Genomic DNA, 22,287 nt, shown 5'->3' with positions numbered 1-22,287 from the left:
CTTGTCACTTAAGACCAGGAGGTCCATTTATATGCTTCTTGTTAATTCTGCAAGTTCAAGTAGAAACTGGCCCATTTTATCACTTCCCATGGGATCTAAATCTATATCAGGTATACCCCATTCACCGTGTAATTCAGTGACCAACTCAAGTGTGACGTATGATCCTGTGACTTTGGCATTAAAATCCAGATTACCTACTCATGGTTTGTTTCCAGCAATCAATACCTAGGTGTACATTAGTTCTGATTCTCCAACTATAACCTAATCATCAGGCTTTCTAGTGGGAAGAATGTATTTATAACTTATTTCTTTACAATCACTATTTGTAAATTCGGTAGACAATGGCAGTGTGAATGGCGACTACCATGCTGATGATTTATTTTAGTGGGATAACTTCAAGGGCCAAAAGAGAAAGTTGCGAAATAAGCATGAACGTCATAAGATTGACATTAACGCCTCATAACAGTAAATATAAAGGTTCATAGGTAAGTCATGGAAGGGCACCGGCAGACATAAACAGTATCAGTACTTTAGATTTGAATTTAACTGCATGACGTGTTTGGGTTCGCCAATTGAAGCAAAACTAAAATCATGAATCCCTATTGGTTTCGGAGCTTTAATTTCAATTATGTTGGGCACTTACTAAGGCCTTTATAAAAGTTACATCATGCTAAAGCCATACCAGTTCTTCCCTGTGGCACTCCTATCTGGTTTCCCCTTATTAGTACCAGTAGCGGCTGGTCTCACGCCAGAGTGGCGGGGGATGGGGGGTCTGAAACTAACTTACCTGGTCCTCACCGATCGCCACTCTGCTGCTCTTCTCCTTCCTGCTGTGTACGTGATGAGGCTCCTAGATACCCCACGGCCAATTCCAGTGCTTCTCTCATGCTGGTACCAGCATGAGAAAAGCACTGGGATTGGCCTGAGTGGGTTTTGTATTCCGCTCCAAAGGGGACTGGGAGCCTACGCCTGCTGTTCTCTCCTCCCAGCAATGCAGCTCGGGTTGGGAAGATATCAATGCAGATAAAGGTTTTGCCGCCCTAAGATGGCCGGTCAAACCGTCAAGCACACTGATAGCAATGCTGCCCACCACTGCCCTTCCGTGCCTGCCATAGCATGGCCCCGCCTCCGTCCAGAGAAAAAATGAAATAATAATACTGTTTTATTATCATTTTATTTTCCCTTTCCCTGGGCTGGCCAAAAAGGGGGGGGGGCACGCTCCTCTGCCATAGTCGAGGAGCCGCAGCTGATTAGAACTCCATTAAATGCAGCCAAGGTTCCGATTTGGAGATAGATGCTAGCGCTTGAGAAGAATACATTAATCACATTGATTCAATTGAAGGTTGGCCCTGATGGCACTCACCTTAATACTGGTACGGGTTTTTATGTTGAGTAGGAGCCAGTGTAATACATTGGAAAAGTGCTAAATGGAAAATACCAAGGTGATGTATCCTATTACATGCAATGGATATCAGTTGTGATCCTCGCCATGATAAAAATGCCCCAAGCTCTCGGTAGGAGATTCGTTAGTAATGCCGTACAAAAATTGACTGCTTTAACGGGTATGCAATATGAATCTGCAATTGAAGTCCCCCCTAGTTATTGCCAATACTATAATGGTACCTTATCGTAAAGGTTATGAGATGCTTGGACATTCAATTTAATGCAAATACTGAGGATTAGAATGGATCATTTTCCTTTACTTGGTACTTTTGGTGTCTGGTGTAATTTTAGTGATAGCCATAGGACATTCAGAGTTTGCTATAGAGCAGGTGATGTAATGGATGATCCAATGTAAATATGTGCATTAATGGAGACCAACTCGTTCCCCCTTCTAAATTATGGTCTTATAGTGACAAGGATGCAATCTGCTATGAATTTTTCATATGGGTTTTATAGACTGAGTTGCATATATATGATAGTGAAGTTATGATCATTTTTTTTTTAATTGCTAATTGCATGCACCAAATCGAATATGATTTAAAACAAGCAAGTGTAGACTTTGGGGATTTAATGCACAATGAAGTGTTTTCTTGAATAAGATGTGAATACTAGTTGAAAGCTGATTCTGTGATTTTTGTTTTTTAGGTATGGCAATCGAAGATACTGTTTCTGCAAAATTAGTGTTTGATTCATGGTCAAGCAGTGAAGAATCAGAATGACCGAGTACGATCTGCTGGACTGTATCTGAAGAAAAAGTTTAGTTTTTAATGTCCTTATGAATTATGCCTTTTATTCGAATTGAGAGATTTACTAACATTCAAAATCCTTTATCAGTTAGAGCTGTGGGTTGTAACTCTGTGTAACATGGTGTTATGGCACATTTATGTTCCATTTCTGATGAGGAGGGAAAAGTTAAACCACATCATTATGTAGTTTTGTATCTGCACAATACATAAACTTTTTCCCGTATAAAAAACAATTTCACAAAAACACATAAGATAGGTTTATGTAGTGCTTACTACCACATTCTTGAAGTTTAATAGCATCTTAAACAATAGCTGTTACCATTAACATATGGCAATCGTTCTGTTGGTCTCTGAGGCCCATTGGGCCTCAGAAGGATGAACGGCTGAGTCAGACCTACTAGGGCTCCAAACTGTGTTCTGTGTCGCACAGAGATTTTTTCAGCAGATAGATCAACCAGCTGAAATTCCTCTGCAACTTTTCTTGCTGCAGTTCTTCATATGCTTCTCCTGTTCCCGTCACTCGTATATCCCTACTCATTTTCTGTTACTTGCTTTTTAAATCAGATCCTCAAATTGTTTGGTAAATATTAATTTCCATGTAACGGGTATACACAGACCTTATGCAAGCCTCCCCATTACCAGCTCTGCTGTGCACTGCTGCTGCTGTTGGCACTGTCAGATGTGTACTGCTCTGGCAGATATTTATGTCCAGCCGGTGGCACTGTTAACAAGCTTTGTCACCCAACTTTCTATAGGGATGTAAGACACATTCAAGATGGCTGCCGCTAGTTCCTCAGGCAGGATCGCAGGCTGCTAATGCGCATCATCTCAAACTCTAAAGGCCATGGTATTGTGTAGTGCTACATTTTTGTAGCTGTAAGAAATGCCCTTTGCATTGCTTTGTGTATGACTTGGCCCAGTCAAGAGTGGACTATGGCAGCTAAATATCCCAGGGTGCCTCAGCAAAATTACTACAGAAACTGCAGCGGATTCCAAATGCCACAGCCAGAAGTAGCACAGATGTATTAATGGCTCCCCCTGAAGAAAGAATTGGGTTTAAACAACTTATCATTGTCTATATAAAGCCATTTTCTCTGAATCACCTTTCATTTTGGCCACAGTCAATTGCCATAATCTACTACCTACACTTAAAGCATCTCTCAACCCCTTACATATGTCAGTCACACGAAAGGCCAGAATTGGCGACAAAGCTTTATCTTTAGCTGCAGCTAGGCTTTCAGACCCTCTTCCATTTTCTCTCCTCACTAAGGCGTTGCTGTTTTTATTCAGCAAATACCTGAAAGTCTGGCTCATCCTAAAATAAAACATGAATGCATTAACTTAGAACGTGTACGTTTAGTTACTTACTATGATGACACTTAAGCATCTGTATAGTTTCATTTGTGAGACAGATACCAGGGTTGCTCAGCCACCTCTTTCCTCAATTCCCCTCAGATCTTTTGTCAATCACTCTAGGGGACCATCCTTTTCTTTGACTAAATGATAACCATCTTGGAGGCTTTATTCGAAAGATGTCCTGGAATATTCTGTATCAACAGATGGGTGGCCATTTTGTTAAAGTCTCCTCTCCATCACTAGTTCAGATCTTCACCGATGGTACTTCTTTGGGTCTCGACTGTGTTGATTGCATAGAATTCATTATTTAAGGTAAAACTATGACCAAAAACTCGATTTGGATGTGTGAAACCCTAGACGTTTAATATACGCATAAGACTGACCATTTCAGTCAACCTGAGCCAAGGTTGGTGCATGGAGTTCTGCCCCAATGGGTTAAGTTACATTTTGCAGTCCCCCCTCTACTCCACTAATCTTCTCCTCCCCTCCCCAGTGAGGTAGGCAAGTTCTTGTGACAATCTGGTCACTCCTGTTGATGGTTTCCTAGATAGTCGTTAAGATGGACCATGGTTTCTAAATATCTGCTTTTAATCTTTTTCTCCGTATCAGAAATAATACAAGAATGGTTATTGCTCTAGGCAAAGAATGTTTTTTCTTTGTATTTGTTGCTACCTAGTGGTATTGCGTGAAACCTGCTGCCTTACCATGCCTTATGGACACATGGGCTCCTGAACAGTCTGCACTTGAAAGATTTTCATCCCATTATAACTAAGTAGACAGCCATCTTGTCTGAAATGATTCCTAAAAATATATAGGATGAACGTGGGGCATTCTTAAATTATGTTGTTATCTGGCACTTCAAATAAATCAAATGTACATTGTTGTAGACATTTTAATCAGCGCTCTAGAAAGTTCATTATTAGTTAAATAGGGGCATAAAAAAATATTAACCATTATTGTTTGTAGTTTATGTCGAATAACTATTTTTGTATAATTTCATGTAAACCATACAAATAAAAAAATTAAATATACAAAATTATCTTTTTTTACAGATTCTGGTGTCTGCACAATCTCTAAGTTTGGTTGAAAGTTTGAAGCCCTATAGGGGGGACACAACATTTCCTTTTTATCTGACTTTATTATATACATGTTTGGACTACTTCCTAAAAACTGGTACCTTTGTAATCAATTATCATTATGAAGTGAAGCCTGTAAGGATTTAATGATGTTTTGGAATGTATATTGGTCATCAGTGACATATGTGGGATCTGGAATGTTGAGAAGACAGAAGGTGGACTGTGCCAGCTGGGGATGCTGTTTGAATTCAACCTGGAACATTAAATTTGGATCTGAATTCAATTTATAAGAGTATTGACTATCTTTACATTGGCGACGAGTTGAAGAACAACAAAAAAGAAGATACTCAAGACTTGACTGTGCAGGGAACAGTATCTGCATCCTCACCCTGGAAAACAAGAAAGAGAAGAAAGAAAAGAAAAAGACGAACTAAAGCAGCGGAGGCAAGCGGAGGCAAGCGGAGGCAAGTGAAGCTTTATGCTGATTTCAATTGACATTTTAAAGAAGCTCTTAATGACTATTTTCGTAAGAATTTAAACGGATGAGTGCGTGCTCGTGAGCTACTGCCGGCGCATGCAAAGAGATTGTTAGCGCGTGAGTGCCACCGTCTGGAATCATCTGATCAAACATGCGCGTGTGAACAGCGCGTGTTCCTGAATGGATGCCAACGCGAGATAATTTCCAAGTGAATTCGTCATAATACAGAGCGCGTGTAGCTGAATAGAAAGTGCTTGTTAGCACAAGACTATTTCCAAGCGAAATCGTCATAAATACAGAGCGCGTATAGCTGCGGTCTGTGCAGTGAACTGCAGACAAAGACGCGTCCCTGTAAATTAATGAAATAATGTGGTCTTCTTTAACACGTACATGCGCCTGAAAGATGAGTTTATTTCAAGTAATTCTGCTGCCATTGAGCACATGTGTAAATTGCTGCCTCCTCAATGATGCCGATGAATTGTTAAAGCTACAGCTACAAGATATTGCTTTCATTAATGAATAAATAAGGCACATACCTGTCATTAACAATTCCAATACTGAAGCAAATCAGAAGAAGCGACCAAGGGATCAACTCAAGAAGTGACACGTTTTCAAAAGGAAAATTGGAGAAAAAGACTTTAAAATTTTATTATACAAACAAACTTTGCGGAGAAAAGATTAGCCAAAGAATATAGATCATGGGTGATCAAACAATGGCCTCACCTCCACCTTTCCTATCATCTCCTGGTGAACCACCTGTACCTTGGAAGCAGTGGAAAAAACTTTTTGTGACTTATCTCTTAGCAATAGGTGGTGATCGCTACGGACCTCTCAGACGTCAAGCAATACTCCTACATCATCTGGGAATAGAAGGCAGACGCATATATGAGGACTTACCTGAAGTGTCATTGGGCATGGGCGATGGACAACCAAACAATCTCTATGATATGTCTATGCAAATGCTCGAGATTCAATTCACCCCTAAAACGAATCTAGTGTTAGAACGCCATAAATTCTTTTCTAGGATGCAAAAACAAGATGAGGATATAGCATCGTATGTAGCTAGTCTAAGAGGTTTATCCTTGACGTGTAGGTTCGAACAGTTGACTGATTCTCTGATTAGAGATCAGATAGTCAGATGCACTAATAATAAAAGAATTAAGGAAAGATTATTGATGAAAGATCCAAACTTAGACAAAACTATTAAAATTGCTAAAGGGATGGAACATACTGCAGTATGGCTTAAAGAAATTGATGGTTCCAGTGCAGAAATTAAGGAAAGTTTGGTCGCAGAAGTAGGGGTGGTACGAAGTAAGGAAAAAAACACCCAAAAGGTAGGATTAGAGTCCAAAGTGAAACACGATGGGCAGGTTAAACAATCTGGCCAAGAGTGGAGAGAAATAAGATGTTATCGTTGTGGTGCTCCTGGACATATTGCGTCTAGTAGCAAATGTGCTGTAAGAAATTCCATTTGCAGAAAATGCGGTAGGAGGGGACACCTTGCAAAAATGTGTAAGACTAAAATAGATTATAAAAAAATTCAAGAGGTGGGAGCGCATATGACTGATTCGTGTGACGAAGGTGGTGAACTAATCTCCACTGTAGAAGTTATTTCTCTGGTGGATGCTCAGATAATAAAAGAGACATGTGATATCAGTCAGATACCTAGTTCGAAACCTGATGGGGTGAAACTAGAAAGTACTGGTAATTTAGAGAAGCCACATTGTCAAGTTCTCCTTGAGGGTGTTCCGGTGAGAGTGTTGGCAGATTCTGGGAGCTTATTTACCTTAATATCAAAGAAAGTATTTGAATTATCTTGGAACGTTAATTCGTTATCCAAACCCGATATTAAAGCTGTAGGGTACGCTGGGAAAAGGATCGAGATTTTGGGTAGAAGATGGCTAACTATCGATTTCAAGGGAGAAAAGGTATATGGCAGAGTGTACATTAGTGATTATGGCTCTAACTTATTAGGTTGGCGTCACCAGCGTGACTTGGGCATAATCATCAATCCTAATGCTCCTGAGCCTGTAATGTTGTCAGTTCAAGGGGAGGTAAAGGAGATTAATCTTGCTCTAATTGAAGATCTTATTGATAAGTATTCAGATGTATTCTCTGAAGATGTGGGTCTGTTAAAGGGTTTTTCACACAAAATAATACTAAAGAGCGGAGCGAAACCTGTGGTGCATAGGGTGAGAAATGTACCTAATGCCATGAAGGGTCTCTTGAAAGTGGAGTTAGATAAATTGTTGAAACAGGGAATTATTGAACCCATCGAAGCTTCTGAGTGGTTGGCACCGATTGTTGTGGCACCCAAACCGGAAGGCAAAATTCGCTTATGCATTGATCTTCGCGATCTAAACAAGGCAATTTGGGTAGATAGACACCCGCTTCCTAATATATCGGAAATGATGACGATGAATGGTGGTGGTACGGTTTTCAGTGTCCTGGACATGTCGTCCGCCTATCATCAAGTGGATTTGCATGAGGAGTCCAGGCATTTGACTTCTTTTGTAACGCCGTTGGGGGCTTTTCGTTACAAGAGAATGCCTTTTGGCCTGGCCTCGGCCTCTGCAGTGTTTCAGAGAATAATGGATAATATATTTGGAAATCTTAATCAAGTGTTATGTTTCCAAGATGATATATTAATCATTGGTAAGAACAATTCTGAACACGATGTATTGTTTGAAGAAGTAATGTTGAGGTTACGTAAACATGGGATGACAATAAAGAAAGAGAAATGTCAGATTAGGAAAAATGAAGTACATTATCTTGGGCACACTATAAACGCCGAAGGAATAGCTCCAAAGAAGAGCATTGTCAGTGCTATTGAAAAGGCAGGGAGACCATCTACCAAGGACGAATTGAAGTCGTTTCTGGGGTTGACAGAATATTGTGCTAAATTTGTAAAGGGATTTACAGAAGTTGTGGAACCATTGAGGAAGTTGTTAAAGAAAGGAGTTGAGTTTGTTTGGTCTAATGAATGTGAAGAAGCGTTCATAAGTATAAAAGAATGCATTAGTCATGCTCCAACACTTGGACATTTTGATGTTAGTGCAAGGACGTATGTGACAACTGATGCTAGCAAGGTTGGGATTGGAGCAGTACTGTCACAAGTTAAGGAAGGGGTTGAGAACATAATTGGATTTGCCTCTAGGAGACTGCAAGGAGCAGAGTGTAATTATTCAGTGATTGAAAGAGAAGCTTTAGCTTGTTGTTGGGGTATCAACAGATTTAGATTTTATGTGTGGGGTATTCCTTTCAGGTTGAGGACAGATCACAAGCCATTAACATATATTTTTAAAGGAGGGAGAGGACTGGAAGGGAATGTGACACCGATGGTTACTGACAGTAATGGAGTACAATTTTGAAATAGAGTTTATGAAAGGATCAAAAAACGTGGTCGCGGATTTCTTATCAAGGGCTCCTGAAGATGGTGGAGATAATGAATTTGAAGAAATATCTAGTGGTGAGATGGCTGTAATGCCGGAGGAATGGATGGCAGCTAGAAGTATAGATCAGGGAATGGATGTCATTGAGGAAAAGGTTGTGCATGGGTGGAACAATGAGGATGAAATGAATTCTGAATTAAAGGAATATTTCAGAGTCAGGGAGGAGTTGAGTATAGTTGATGGGAAATTAATGAGAAGGAATCAATTAATACCTCCGGTGGGCATCAGAAGTAGGATTCTTAATATCCTCCATGAGGGTCATTTGGGACGTGGTGTTGTTAAGAGGAAAATTAGACAATCGTATTGGTGGCCAGGTATGGATCGGGATGTGGAGGAAAAAGTAAAAAATTGTTCGATTTGTGCTAATAGCGATAAATCTAAACAAGTTAAAGAACCTCCGTTGGAGATTGTAAGTTTTCCAGAGAAACCTTGGGAGGAATTGGCCATAGATATTTTGGGACCCATAGTAAAATTGGGTTCAAGGAGCAGATTTATTATCATCCTGGTAGATATTCACAGCAAATGGTTTGTGTTCAAAGATGTGGGAGAAGTAAAGAGTTCACATATAATTGAATTCTTGGAGGAAGTTTTTGTAGAGGAAGGTGTGCCAAGGAGAATTGTATCAGATAATGGAGCACAATTTGTATCTAGGGAAATGAAAGAGTTTCTATCAGGTATGGGAGTGCAACATGATAAGGTGGCACTTTTCAGGCCTCAAGCTAATGGGGTTGTAGAGAGAGTAAACCGATTGGTGATGAGTAACATTCAGTTGTCTCTTGCTAATCATCTTCCGTGGAAGAGGGAATTGAGAAGAATGATATGGACACATAGGACTAGTCCTCATTCAACAACAGGGGTTTCTCCTTTCGTTTCTTTGAAAGGAAGGAATCCTGGAGTGAAAGAGTGCCCAATGTGGTTAAACAAGGCGGCAACTAATGTGAGAGTTGACAGGGCGGATATTCTAAGGAATGTGTTAAGATCACAAGTGAAAAACATGGAATACTATAACAGAAGGAACAGTGTGAAACGTTGTTCCGTTAAACCTGGAGATTTGGTAGTTGTTAAGTTAAGAAGATTTGTTCAAAAGGGTCAGAGCAAGTATTCTGATCCCTGCAAAGTAAAGGAAGTCAAGCGCAATGTGGTAATTTTAGAAAATGGTACCACAAGAAGTATGTGTGATGTGTGTAAAGTTTAGACTTAGTAAAATATTAGATGTTTTCTAATTATTTCTTGTTTGTAATGTTAAGGGGGAAAGATATGTAAGGATTTAATGATGTTTTGGAATGTATATTGGTCATCAGTGACATATGTGGGATCTGGAATGTTGAGAAGACAGAAGGTGGACTGTGCCAGCTGTGGATGCTGTGTGAATTCAACCTGGAACATTACATTTGGATCTGAATTCAATTTATAAGAGTATTGACTATCTTTACAAAGCCCAGTTGAGGTTTGTTTTGTATTCTGTTACAAAACCCATTTACACTCAATAGGGGACATGGTATTGGCAGCTGGTTTCTAAAAGTACACACATAGCGCTCTCATAACATGACAGTGTTATATCTACTACAAAATCTGTGGTCTACAAACGGGCTTCCTTTAGTTGTGCATTAGAAGGAAACAGACCCTATTATGCTCTACAATAATATTATTGCTATTTTCACAGCAGAATCACAGAGCAAGCAAAGGTGTTAGCCTGGTCATTTTTTTCAGATCTTGCAAACATTGGCAACAGACCTATAGAGAGATAGAAAATCTTTATTCGGTTTTGCAAAAACCATGAAAGCTCAATCAATATCACATACATATACAATAATTTACTGTCATTCATTCATTTGTAATAACAATAAAAACCTATAAGTTAAGATAATAAGAAGTAATAGACCTAAGAATATACAAATCTAATACAAGATGACCAAAGAGATTAGAAGCGGGCTAATACATGGCAACTCCTAAAATGTATTCCCACAGTAGTAAATCACTAACATCATCAGCCAGATATTTGTCTCAGTGGACTTAAATGTACAAAAAATCCCAACATAATAAAATAAAATTTCATTGATTAGATAAAATAGAAGTCACCACAGGCCAATGCAGCACTGAATCATTTACGTTATTTTATAAGGAGTTTCATCTTCCTATTCCTTAATCTCCAGGCATAGAGCAAGTAGATAAGGGAGAAGACTAACCACTCTGAGCGATCACTTCTAAGGATTCGGATAGCATCTTTTAATCGAATCGATGATAGAATGTGACATATTGGGATTAACCAGGTTCTTCTGATCTCATGACCTATAGTGTATCGCTGTGGTCTCCAACCTTTTCTGTAGTAAGAGCTACTTATGTTCAATTAAAATCCATGCTGAGCTACTTTTGTCATTCATATTGTGTAATATTGAAAGCAGGATTAATGTTGGGGCATGATTGATCAAATCCTTACAGAGATATTTCGACGAGAATGTGGGGTCTGTCCCTTCGGCCCTCTCCCTGTGGGAGGCTTTTAAGGTAGTTCTCAGAGGGGAGGCCCTCTCCTGTATCTCCCATGCCCGGCGGCGTGAGCGGGAGGAGGTGACCCGGGTGGAGGCCGAGATTGCGGAACTGGAGGGTGACCTGGGGAGTGGGGTAACGGATGCCAAGCTGCACGTTCTACACCTCAAGCAGGCGGCCTATAGAGCCCTCGTCACGGAGGCGGCCAGGGGCCTCAGTAGAGAGCAGCAGGGGCGATTGTATGATGTGGGTGATAAGGCTGGCAAATTGATTGCGTGGTTGGATAAGAGAGAGAGAGCGAGTCGTGTGGTTCCTTTGATAGAGAGTATGGATGGTGCGTGTGTCACCGAGCCGGAAGCCATTGTCTCCTGCTTTGCGGATTATTTCCGCGAGGTCTACTCCCCGGTTTCCCCCTGCTCGGAGGAGGATTCCCGTGCCCTGCTTCGGGACATTGCGCTGCCCTCCCTCACGGCGGAGGACAGGGATCTGCTGGACGCCCCTCCCACCTCGGACGAAATTGCCCTGGCTATTCGCTCGGTTGCATCCGGCAAGGCCATGGGCCCCAATGGTATCCCCATCGAGCTATACAAGCTACGCCCGGATGTACTAGCGCCCCACCTGCGCGCGATGTTCCTGGCGGCCCACTCGCAGGGTTCCCTCCCGCCGGACCAGCGTCTGGCCACAATCGTGGTGGTCCACAAGGAGGGGAGACCCCGTGAGCGGGTCACATCCTATAGGCCGATCTCGCTCTTGAACGCGGAGCCCAAGATCCTCGCCAAGGTGTTGGCCAACCGGTTGGTCGGCGTGGTGGGCGATTTGGTCCACCAAGACCAATCTGGCTTTATACCACACCGCAACACGGCGCTTAATCTGCGACGCTTGCACGGGGTGCTCGCGCGTGTCCCGTTTGTTCGGGAGCCGGCCATCTTGGCGTCCTTGGACGCCACCATGGCGTTTGACACGCTTGAGTGGCCATACATCTGGGCGATGCTGGCGAAATTTGGATTTGGGCCGGGTTTCATTAGCTGGGTCAAATTGTTGTATTCGGGCCCATTGGCGCAGGTGGTGGTGAATGGGCGAGTCTCGGCCCCATTCGCGCTGGGGCGGGGCACGCGACAGGGTTGCCCCCTGTCGCCTCTCCTGTTTGCACTGGCCCTGGAGCCCCTGGCGGAGTGGCTGCGGTGGCACCCTTCCATCCGTGGTCTCCGCTGGACCCCCGAGCATGAGGACCGCGTGTCCCTCTACGCTGATGATATCCTTCTATATCTCGCCTCCCCGCGTAAATCACTGATCGTCCTAGTAGATGTTTTGCGCTCATTCGGTCGCAACTCAGGCTTTGTCATCAACTGGGCGAAATCCTGTGTATATGTGCTTTCCGGGGAGGCTCCGGTCCTGCCACGGGACTGTCCGATCCAGATTGCCTCCCAGGGGTTTCGGTACCTGGGCATATATATTACTCTGGACCCGGAGGCCCGCTACGAGCGGAATTTGCTGCCCCCCCTCCAGCGCTTGAAGGAGGACGTTGTGCGTTGGCGGCGTCTGCCGCTTTCGCCGCTCGGCCGAGCGGCCTTGTTTAAGATGATGTCCTTGCCGCGCTTTCTGTACGCCCTCCAGAACACTATGGACTTGGTTCCGGCACGCTACTTCCGTGAGGTGGAGGGCCTCCAGCGGCGCCTGTTCTGGGACGGGAGGCCGCGTATTGCTCTGGCTAAATTGACGCTCCCGTGGTACGATGGGGGGGTCGCCCTCCCGGATATTAAACGGTATTACTGGGCCTCCCAACTAGCTGCAATTAACCATGGCCTTTACGGGCCCGCCTTGAACCCGGCATTTGAAATGGACAAGATGCTCCTGCCCGGTGGCGACTACAATCGAGCGCTCTACTCTGGCGCGCCCGACTCCCGTCTGACGGGACCGACGCGTGTCATGGTGCGTGTCTGGCACGCGGCTAATGCAGCTTTGGGGTGGAAGGACCGTTTGACCCGGGCGTCACCGCTATATGCGTCCGAGCGGTTGGGCTCCCTGTGGACGTCGAAGGGCTTCGAGAAGTGGGACACGATCGGAATCAGCACGGTGGGAGATCTCTGGACGAGGGGGGGATTCAAAACTTTTGAGACGCTGCAGACGGAGTTTCAGCTGCAAGGCAGTGAGTACTTTCGGTACCTCCAAGTCCGCCACGCGCTGGGCTCCGTCTTCCCGGATGTCGCGTCCATTCCGGAGTCTTCCCCCCTGGAGGACAGAGTGCTGGATGGCTATGTCCCAGACAGCACGATCTCCCTTATATATAAAAAGCTGATTAACGACAGGTCGTGCCTGCTGACTAGTCTCCGCGAGGCCTGGGTTGCCGACGGGCTGGAGCTGGACGACGAGGATTGGATTTCCGCGGTGGCCTCTCCGAAGGAGGTGGCCATCCCGGCTTGCCTTCGCTTCGTCCAGCTTAAGATCCTTCACCGGGTTTACGTGACGGGGCCAAGGCTTCTACGTATGGGCTTTGCTGGTGACGGGTTGTGTAAGCGTGGCTGTGGTGCTTTGGCAACTTTTATGCATATACTGTGGGAGTGCCCTAAGGTGGAGCGATTCTGGCGTGGTGTGCATGAGGTCCTGCGTGTGGTTACGCGTGTCGCGTTGTTGCCGGAAGCGAGGAGATGCTTGCTGAATGTGTGGGAGCCAAATGACTACTCGGTCCCGCAGACGCGGTGGGTGACTCTGGGATACATGATAGCTAAGCGCGACATTGCCCAATTGTGGGGATCCCAGAGGCCCCCGGCGGTGTTGGCCTGGAAAGAACATATGGATTGGTGTATGTTTCGTGAAAAGGTGGTGTATGTGGCGAGGGGTAAGCCTGGGGCATGGGTGAAAATCTGGGGCCCCTGGAACGCCTACCGCGGGGGTATTTGTGAGCCGCCACTGCTACCGGCTGCCTCGCCAGCCCCGTCTCCCTAGCTGACCCCCCCCCCTCAGCCGTGGGCATGCGGTTCCCCAGTCCCTGATCTACTCCCATTCCCCTCTTCAGAGTTTTGCTGCTGGTTGGGATCCCCCACTTACAGAGCTCGTGCCGTCATTTTGGATTGCGGGTTGCCTTGCGGGTGTGGTTTTTTGTGTTGTTTTGTTTTGATAAAAGGAAACCGTATTGTGGGCTTGGAGTTATGCGGCCTGCGCTATTGATGTCTCCTGCTTCCCCAATCTGCACCGCCAAGAGACTCTTACTGTATGTATGTGATATGCTTTTGTCACTCTAGCGGCCGGCCGGGTGGTTGTAGGCCCATACCTGTAACTTTTTCAAACTGCAATAAACGGTTTCCAAAAAAAAAAAAAAAAAAAAAAAATGTTGGTGCATGAGGCAGGGTTGCCAGCAGTAATGCAAACGAGGTTTATCAACTTGGAATGCTTCTACATGGGTAATACATACCAGCCCTAGCTACAGTGCCTCTGGCACTAAGGTTATAAGTAATAAAGCCTCCTCTGCATTACATGATTTATCACTCAAATTTCATCTTTAAATATACTTTGGGAGTTCAACAATGTTTCTCTAGACATGGTTATTTCATCTTCAATACACCCTTTTCAATTTTGATATACACGTGTTAATTCATCTATGCTAAAGCATCTAACTTAGTAGGCTAAGCTGCACTTAGGAGATCTACTCGCCTGTAGCTAGATAGCTACCAGTAGCTCACGAGCTATTTGTTGGAGAAGCCTATATTTTATTGATTTAAATTGGGCAACATTTTTTAGGAGGCCTGCTGCCCACTGCCACTATTTGTAGTGCCCACTGCTTCCACAGACACTGTCAAAACCCTCGCTGCAGCCACTGCTCGTCGAGCAATTTGTTCGGGTGGGAAAGGAGGATATAACAAGTGCAAGAGAACACAGTATTCCCAAGGTATGTGCTTCTCTGGTGTCCATTGCTCAGCAATCTCAGACTGATAACAGCTGTGTGGTTTACTATGTGCAAAGTTTGAAATAGGAGTACTACTGTCCACCAAAACGTGGGGCTCAATTCAAAAACTGCATTTTGTAGTGTGTAAAATACTTCCAGAATAGTACTACTTCCTTAATATTAAATGTAAGTAACAAACCTATGAGTGGAGGTCTCCACCTCCACCGCTTCTATATTTTCAGCGGGGAGAGCGCTACACATGTAAGTTTATGACTTCGTCGTAAATGTAAGAGGGACTGGAAGAGTGGTGGGAACAGTGACAGTATCTACTACAACATAGGTGGGGTTTAGGGAAAAGTAAGGAGGGGGTTAGCGGGGAACAGATTGCTACAAACACCCACCAACAAAAGAGTAAGCCTTTGTGTTCACAAACTACACTGCTAAAGTTACTACAGTCATAAAGGTAAATAGTAATTGTACTCCAGCTTAGCACAGGAGTTATTCAGGCACTATACATGGCCACTCACAAGTACTGCAAGACACCCACAGAAAACAATAAAGACGGAGACTGAAAATAGCACCCCTCCCTCCAAGAATAAAAGAAAAGTTCCTTCTATCCAGGTCCCATCTGTACTCCATCCCTTGATGCGAAGTGTCACACTTTTTGTGGATTGTCCCTCTGTACAAAAAAGCTTTCTTTTCATCAGGAATTTTGACCTGCAATTGTGTGGAGTGGGAGGTTTCCTGCCCTTCCTCTATGCTTCTGATCTTTTTCCTTAAGTGCTCTCATTATAACTTTATGTGGAATAAATGTATGCCATTACAGCAAATGTATGTCCCCTGTTCCCAAAATTTTGGGTGAGGTGCGATGCGGTGGATCCCAGATGTGCCAGCCAAAACTGGGACCATCAAATCTACAGTGAGTAAAGGTCCTGGTGACAGGGTGGTGTCCACACATGAAAACAGTAGTAGTTCCATACCTTGAAAGCACCAGAACTCCCACCATCCCTATCCTCATCCAACGCAATATTGGAATCTAAGGACACACACTCCGATGGATTTGCTCCTTCATGACTGGGAGGACCCAGTCAGTCAGGCTGGCACAGTACACTTCGGACACCCGTGACCTCATCTGCGGAATTCTGCAAGGATACTCCCTGACCCTCTTCAACGCATACATGATCCCTCTAGCCAGCATCATTCGCTCTCACAATATTAACATCCTCTCCTACACTGAGGACATACAACTCAATCTCTCTCTAATGGACAAGCCACGCAGGGTCCAGTTCAAGTTCAATGCCTGCATGACTGAAATCGCCTACTGGATGAAGACCAACTGTCTACAGCTGATCACCTGCAGGACAGAAATTATGATCTTTGGGAAGAGCACATCACCGTGTGACTCCACCTGGTAGCCAACAGAGCTAGGACTGACACCCACCACTCACGCAAAGAACATTGGGATCATCATTGAAAGCAAACTCGACATGACAGCCCAAATCAATGCCGTCACTACCTCATGCTTCCAATACTGAAGATGCTGAGCAAAATTTTCAAATGGCTCACAATCAGCCGTCGGAAAACCCTGGTCACAAGCAAGCTGGACTACAAAAACACCCTTGATTCATAGATTGACAAGAAACTCACCAGAAGGCCCTGCAGACCATTCAGAACTCGACAGCCAGAATCACTCTCAATCTCCCACCCCACACCCACATCACAGCACATCTGAAGGAGCTCCACCTGGTCCTCTTTCACAAACAAGCACAATTCAAACTCCTTGTCCTCATACACTACCTAACACTGGCTCAGCATACCTCAGCGATCGCTTCGGCTTTCACAAACTTTCAGGACCCCTCCGCTCATCTGAATGCCTACTTGCACAAACAACCAAGACCAAACATGATAATGGGCCAATGTGTGACAAGAAAAGAGTGCACTGTGAGAATAGGTCACTCGTATTGAAGGAGAGCTGTAGCAAGCGCTCAGCAAAGGCATTATGGCCCAGGCCTGAATAAATACTATACATTAGCAAGAAGTGCTTAGTAGACAGGTCCTGATTACATCTGTCACATAACGATGTATCCACTACACCGTCAAGCAAAACTCTGGGGCCACAATGCCAAGAGGCCTGGGTAGAGCCAGCATGTCATCACTGTGGTGCAAAAATACAGCTGACCACAGCAGAAGCCACAGGGCCTATACGCCACTATCTCATGCATGGAGGAATATACGATTGCCCATTGCTCATTCCTGCTGAGTTACCAGCCATTATGGGCATCTGTTGACATATCTGAAGAACATTAAAAAAACTTGAAGACCAAATAAGCTAATCACAGATGCTGCTGCAAAGACTACAGGAAGCAACGAGTCCAACAAGAAGACGAGGTGATCCTGCTAGGAGACTGTGCTTTAATCCAAAGTGCAAGGCTCAAGGATAACACTCATTGCCAAGGCTTAACTTTAGGTTTTCTAATTAAATGGTGCTTTACCTTTCCAACACACACATATATAGTCCATTTTGTTGTTAGTCTCATTTAACAAGGGGCTTATTCTATATTTGATTGGTGTGGTCGTATCCAGGGTACAGCCATACGGCTAGTGGTTTGAGTCATTCGTGTCCATAATTCTTCTGGAGCAACCAGAAGGGTCACTGCATATACCACAACTCAGGTGGCCGGCCGTAATATAGCAGAAACTGGAAAAGAGGTGGAATGGGGCCAATGCCTACCATCCATGCCAAACAGGTACAGCACCAAATAATCATTTAGCTCAATCCAAGCTGACACTCTCAAGGAAAACTGTTTCAGAGGGCTTGATTCCTCCTCACTACCGGTGTATATAAGAAGCTGCATGTCTGCAGCTGATTATTTCTGCAGCAATTAGATGTAATGTCCACAAGATCACAACCTCTTTACCACTTTAGGTCCTTATTTCTGTTTTGGGTCCTGTGTGGCGTGCTTGCTTCATAAGGATTTTTACATTTTTCAAGGTGATTCATTTAAAGGGGTCACCCAGTGGATGATGTTACAATACACCTCAAAATCCAAGCGGACATCAAACAAGGCAACGTTCTACAATGCCTATTGGTGGTGACTGAAAGCAATACAAAGCCTGATGAAGGAACTGTTTTTTTTTCTCTACACACGATGGCTCTTACAATATTTCTGCTTTTCTTCTTTGAGGGTTGGGTCTCAGTGCATTCTCTGTGTTAAATAAACTCTTTCAACTCTAACAACTTGATGGATTGCACACAGTTCTGAAATTGCATAAATATCGCCCTGTGAGTATATTTTAGTTAGTTTGAGAAATATATTGCAAAACCAGGGTAAATAAGAGTATCAGCATGTGTTTAATAAGATTGGTATAACCGCTTACAGCAAGTTATCATGCACTGATGTTTCTTAAGATAAACCAGCATTGGAAAGTCCGATAAGACTGGTGTTGGCTGCCAGCCTTTTGGCTTTGTCAATGCTTGCTAGGTCTGGCCTTAGCCAAGACCTTTTGATTTTATTGAATCATAACCATAATATATTTATAGTGGCTAAAAGCAAAAATGTTTTTGGGTCTCAAAAAGTACCTGCTGCTATAGTAGTCCCTGGCACTGAAGGGAACTTCAGTGCCATCTCCACCAGGGCAGTGCACCCAGCGGGGATGTAATTCACCTATCACTCTAGTGCTCCCGGCATGCATAATCAATTGGACAGAATACTTGTGTCATGGGTGTTTGTGGCTCAGGTGACTGATGTGGAATACTTGGGAAGATTACATTCGGATCATGCCCCGGTTCTTCTTACGTATGTATGGCGCCACAAGGTTCCACCCTTTCCTACTTGGCGCTTGCACCCGAGACATTGCGAGATGGTGCATTTCGAGCATATATTCATAAGGCCTAAGAACATTACCTCATACACAACGGGGGGTCCACTGACACCACAGCCAACAAACTAGATACCCTTTAGGTTGTACTGCATGCGGAGTGATGGACTAAGGTTTACGAAATCAAACAGCAATTGAACAGAGAGCTAAGGACCCAGGAGGATGAGTTGACATGGCTTCACAGGGGCGAACATGGGCATTCCACTACGAAGGACAAGGTAGTGGCTGCCAGGCACACTGTGGGGGAGCCGTGGGACTGGCTTGATCGCTTTACCCGAAAAGAATACCGTCAGTTACTGCACACAGAGAAATATAGGCCAGACAGGCTGTTGATGTGGCTCCTTCATCGACACACTTGATCATGACCCTTATGACGGACAACAGATTAGTAATGGCACAGGCATCTATTGATAGAGAGCTCAGGAACAACTTGTAGATGCTATATTAGAGGCAGGGAGGGTGTGATTAGAATGCTATAGAGGAGTTTTTTGGGGGTCTAGACAAACCATGACGTGTGCCCACACAGAGGGATGAGTAAGAAGGGGCGCTTACCAAATATGAGATCTGGGCGGTTGTTAAGGATATGCCCACGTGTAAGACTCCCAGCACGAATTGGCTCCTAGTGGAATTTATTCTTTATACACTGATGTGCTTCTGGAGAAACTGCTGGAGGTCCTTAATGAAGCTAGGGAGGTGGGGGTCCTTCTGCAGTCTATGAAGGAGGCACTTATAGTCATACATCCCAAACCTGCTAGAGACCTGGAGAAACCCACCTCTTATCGCCTGCTCTCCATGATCAACGTGGATATGAAGATCCTATCCAAAAATCATATCGAATAGAACACAAAGGGTTATCGAACAATTCGTACAAGAGGATCAATGTGGATTTATCCCCATGAGAAGTACACTCCTGATTCTTCGCAGGCTTATTCATGTAATGTAAACAGTGCAGGACTCCGAGGAAGAGATGGCAGTGGTAGCCCTAGATATAGAGCGATCATTTGATACAATCGGTGGGATCTTATCTGGGCTGTGTTGAAGTAAATGGGGTTCTGTGCGAGCTCATGAGCTGGATAGCTTTATTGTATTCGGGGCCGACATCCAGGGTTCGATCTGGGAGCTCTATATCAGCCAGCTGGGAGATACAGAGGGGTACTTGGCAGGGGTGTCCCTTGTCTACCCTCCTGTTCCCTCTTGCTATGGAACCTCTAGCAGCCCATTTGAGTGCCTGGCTACAGGGACTGGGGATACCAGTGGGGAAATGAGAGCATATAAAACCCCTCTATACGAATGATGTGTTAGTGTATGTGAGGAAGCCTCATCACTCGTTGCCCATCCTGATATCTGGGTTGCAGCAATTTGAAAAGCTTTCGGGTCTCAGGGTGAATGTTGACAAGTTCTTGATATTCCCACTCACAAGGATGGCTGGTGAGGGCTCAGTTTCCTGCCCAGACCTGTATTTCCGGTGGGAACTGGATAGGTGTCGGTACCTGGGGATGCATGTAGCACAACCCTGAAAAGCATTATGAGTATATTATGGGTAGGGTGCTGTGGGGCTTGCAAACATAGGTGCTCTTTTTGGAACATTCTCCTGTATTCTGTTGCAGCAGGATAGCAGTGGCCAAGAAGGCGTTTCTGCCTAGGTGGGCCTCTACGTGCTCCAAAACACGCAGTGCCCTATAGGCCGCCACATGTTCCAGAGACTGGATAGTCTCTTAGTAGAACTAATATGGACCGGAAAATGTAGCAGAGTTGACTTGAAGGTACTTGAACTAGAATTGGAAGATGGGGGGCTAGGGCTCGCAAATGAGGAACTCACACTACATGATAACACAGCTGCAGCATGCTGCTAAGTGCTGTGCGGATGGGTCCAATGGGGAAAAGAGTTTGCTGGAGGGGACACGGCCAGCAGATAATCTGCCACGCTATCTTATGGAAAGGGCTCACCTGCATGTCGACTTCCCTCCTGTGTTGAGGCGGGTGGCACAGACCTGGGAACTGGCAATAAAGTCTGTTATGCATGAACCTCCGTTCTCAAGGAAACTACCATTATGGTGGCTACAGCCATTCCTGTAAATTACAAAAGATATGTCAGCCTCAGTCTTGAAAGAAGGCGGTTGAAAGACGCTGGGGGATCTGTACTCTGGGGGAGAGGGGCATTACTTTTGCAGAGGGTCAGGACGCATTCAGAGTGGGCCCTGGTCAGTTTTTACAGTATACAAAGCTGACCAAAATAGCTAGCAAGATCTGGACTGACTCCCCCAACACACCTGACCAGTCGAGGACAGTGGTGGTACTGCTTGATATGGGTGCCCCCAGGAGACAGATATTCTGACTATATAGGACACTTAAATACAACACACTTAAGTTTCCACTGCTAGAACGACAGGGCTGGGACACAGATTTGACGGAGCCCCTTGGGACACTGAGTGGAACAAATCTCGTGCAATAATGAGACATGTCTTCTGAAGTGCTTGTTTCAAACTGGTGCATTTTTATATCTTGCACCAGGCTTATTTGTCACCAAGGAAATTGCACTGAATCTACCCGGCTAGGCTGGGCAGATGCCCATGGTGTGGGAAGGGGGGTGCCCATTTCATCCACATGACTTGCGAGTGTACAAGTTTGGTACCCTATGGGGACATCATCATGCGCAGACTGAGACAGGTACCGACATTAGCATTGAAAAAACTGCACATCACTGCCTCCTACACCTCATACCTAGCCCTGAAGGGAGTAAAGTGTATTACATATTTGCTTTGTTGGAGTTGGTATTGGCAAACAAATGGCTGTCGACTACAGGACCCACGTACATGCAATGGCAAACAGACATGGGTGAATGGGCATTAGCTGAAGAACTTCGCATACTCGAGGTTAGAACAGATGACAAGGGGGAGGAGAATTGCTTTGAATGGGTATGAATACTGCAGGAACTTATGGACCTGGGACAGGAAAGTACAAGGGAGAGTAATCCAGCTGCTCTTCACCTCTATGAGCTGCTGGCTGCCCAGGTGCGGTATGAGGGCATTGCCATAGAGAAGAGCACTGGCCTTGGGGTTTTTGTTATTTACTTCGGGGGAGAGGGGTGGAGATTGAATTTTAATACCTGCAACCTACTGTTCCTAATGTACTGTGATGCCTGTACATGGTACTTTGGGATGGTTTTATGACGAAATCGAAAATATAATGTTAAAAAAATAATTAATTTACACAGGGGAAAAAAACCTAATGCTCATGAGATTTCCTTAATGTGCTTTTGCCATACAGCACACATTTAACCCAACCATCCTTGGCATAAACCATGCATTAGAATGTTCAGAGTATAATATTCTATTTATTACTCTAGTTGAGGGAGGTGACTGGCATCATGGCTCAGTCGAGGCTTCACCTCTTCAGAGTCATGGACCTTCCCCATTCTTACGTATATATACAGGTGTTTTGATGCATACAATACATGCAGGAAATCATGAAATACGAAAAATTAAGTCATCAT

The 22,287-nt window shown here is 44.5% G+C and overlaps 1 protein-coding gene across 2 annotated transcripts in view; it reads left to right on the top strand.

Annotated features, from left to right (window-relative positions):
* CRYM (crystallin mu) overlaps positions 1 to 5,014 on the top strand; it is a 125,905-nt gene extending 120,891 nt beyond the window's left edge. Inside the window, exons 8-9 of one of the 2 annotated variants that reach the window (XM_085629115.1) lie at positions 2,089 to 2,198; positions 4,598 to 5,014. In XM_085629115.1, coding sequence (XP_085485241.1) covers positions 2,089 to 2,162 — 74 coding nt within the window. In that variant the 3' untranslated portion in view covers positions 2,163 to 2,198; positions 4,598 to 5,014. The other variant, XM_085629114.1, reaches the window with a different exon arrangement.
* Positions 5,015 to 22,287: the final 17,273 nt, after the last annotated feature.

Source organism: Triturus cristatus, chromosome 10, assembly GCF_964204655.1.
Source record: "Triturus cristatus chromosome 10, aTriCri1.1, whole genome shotgun sequence".
Lineage (NCBI taxonomy): Eukaryota > Metazoa > Chordata > Amphibia > Caudata > Salamandridae > Triturus > Triturus cristatus.
This window is presented reverse-complemented; position numbering and strand designations above follow the sequence as displayed.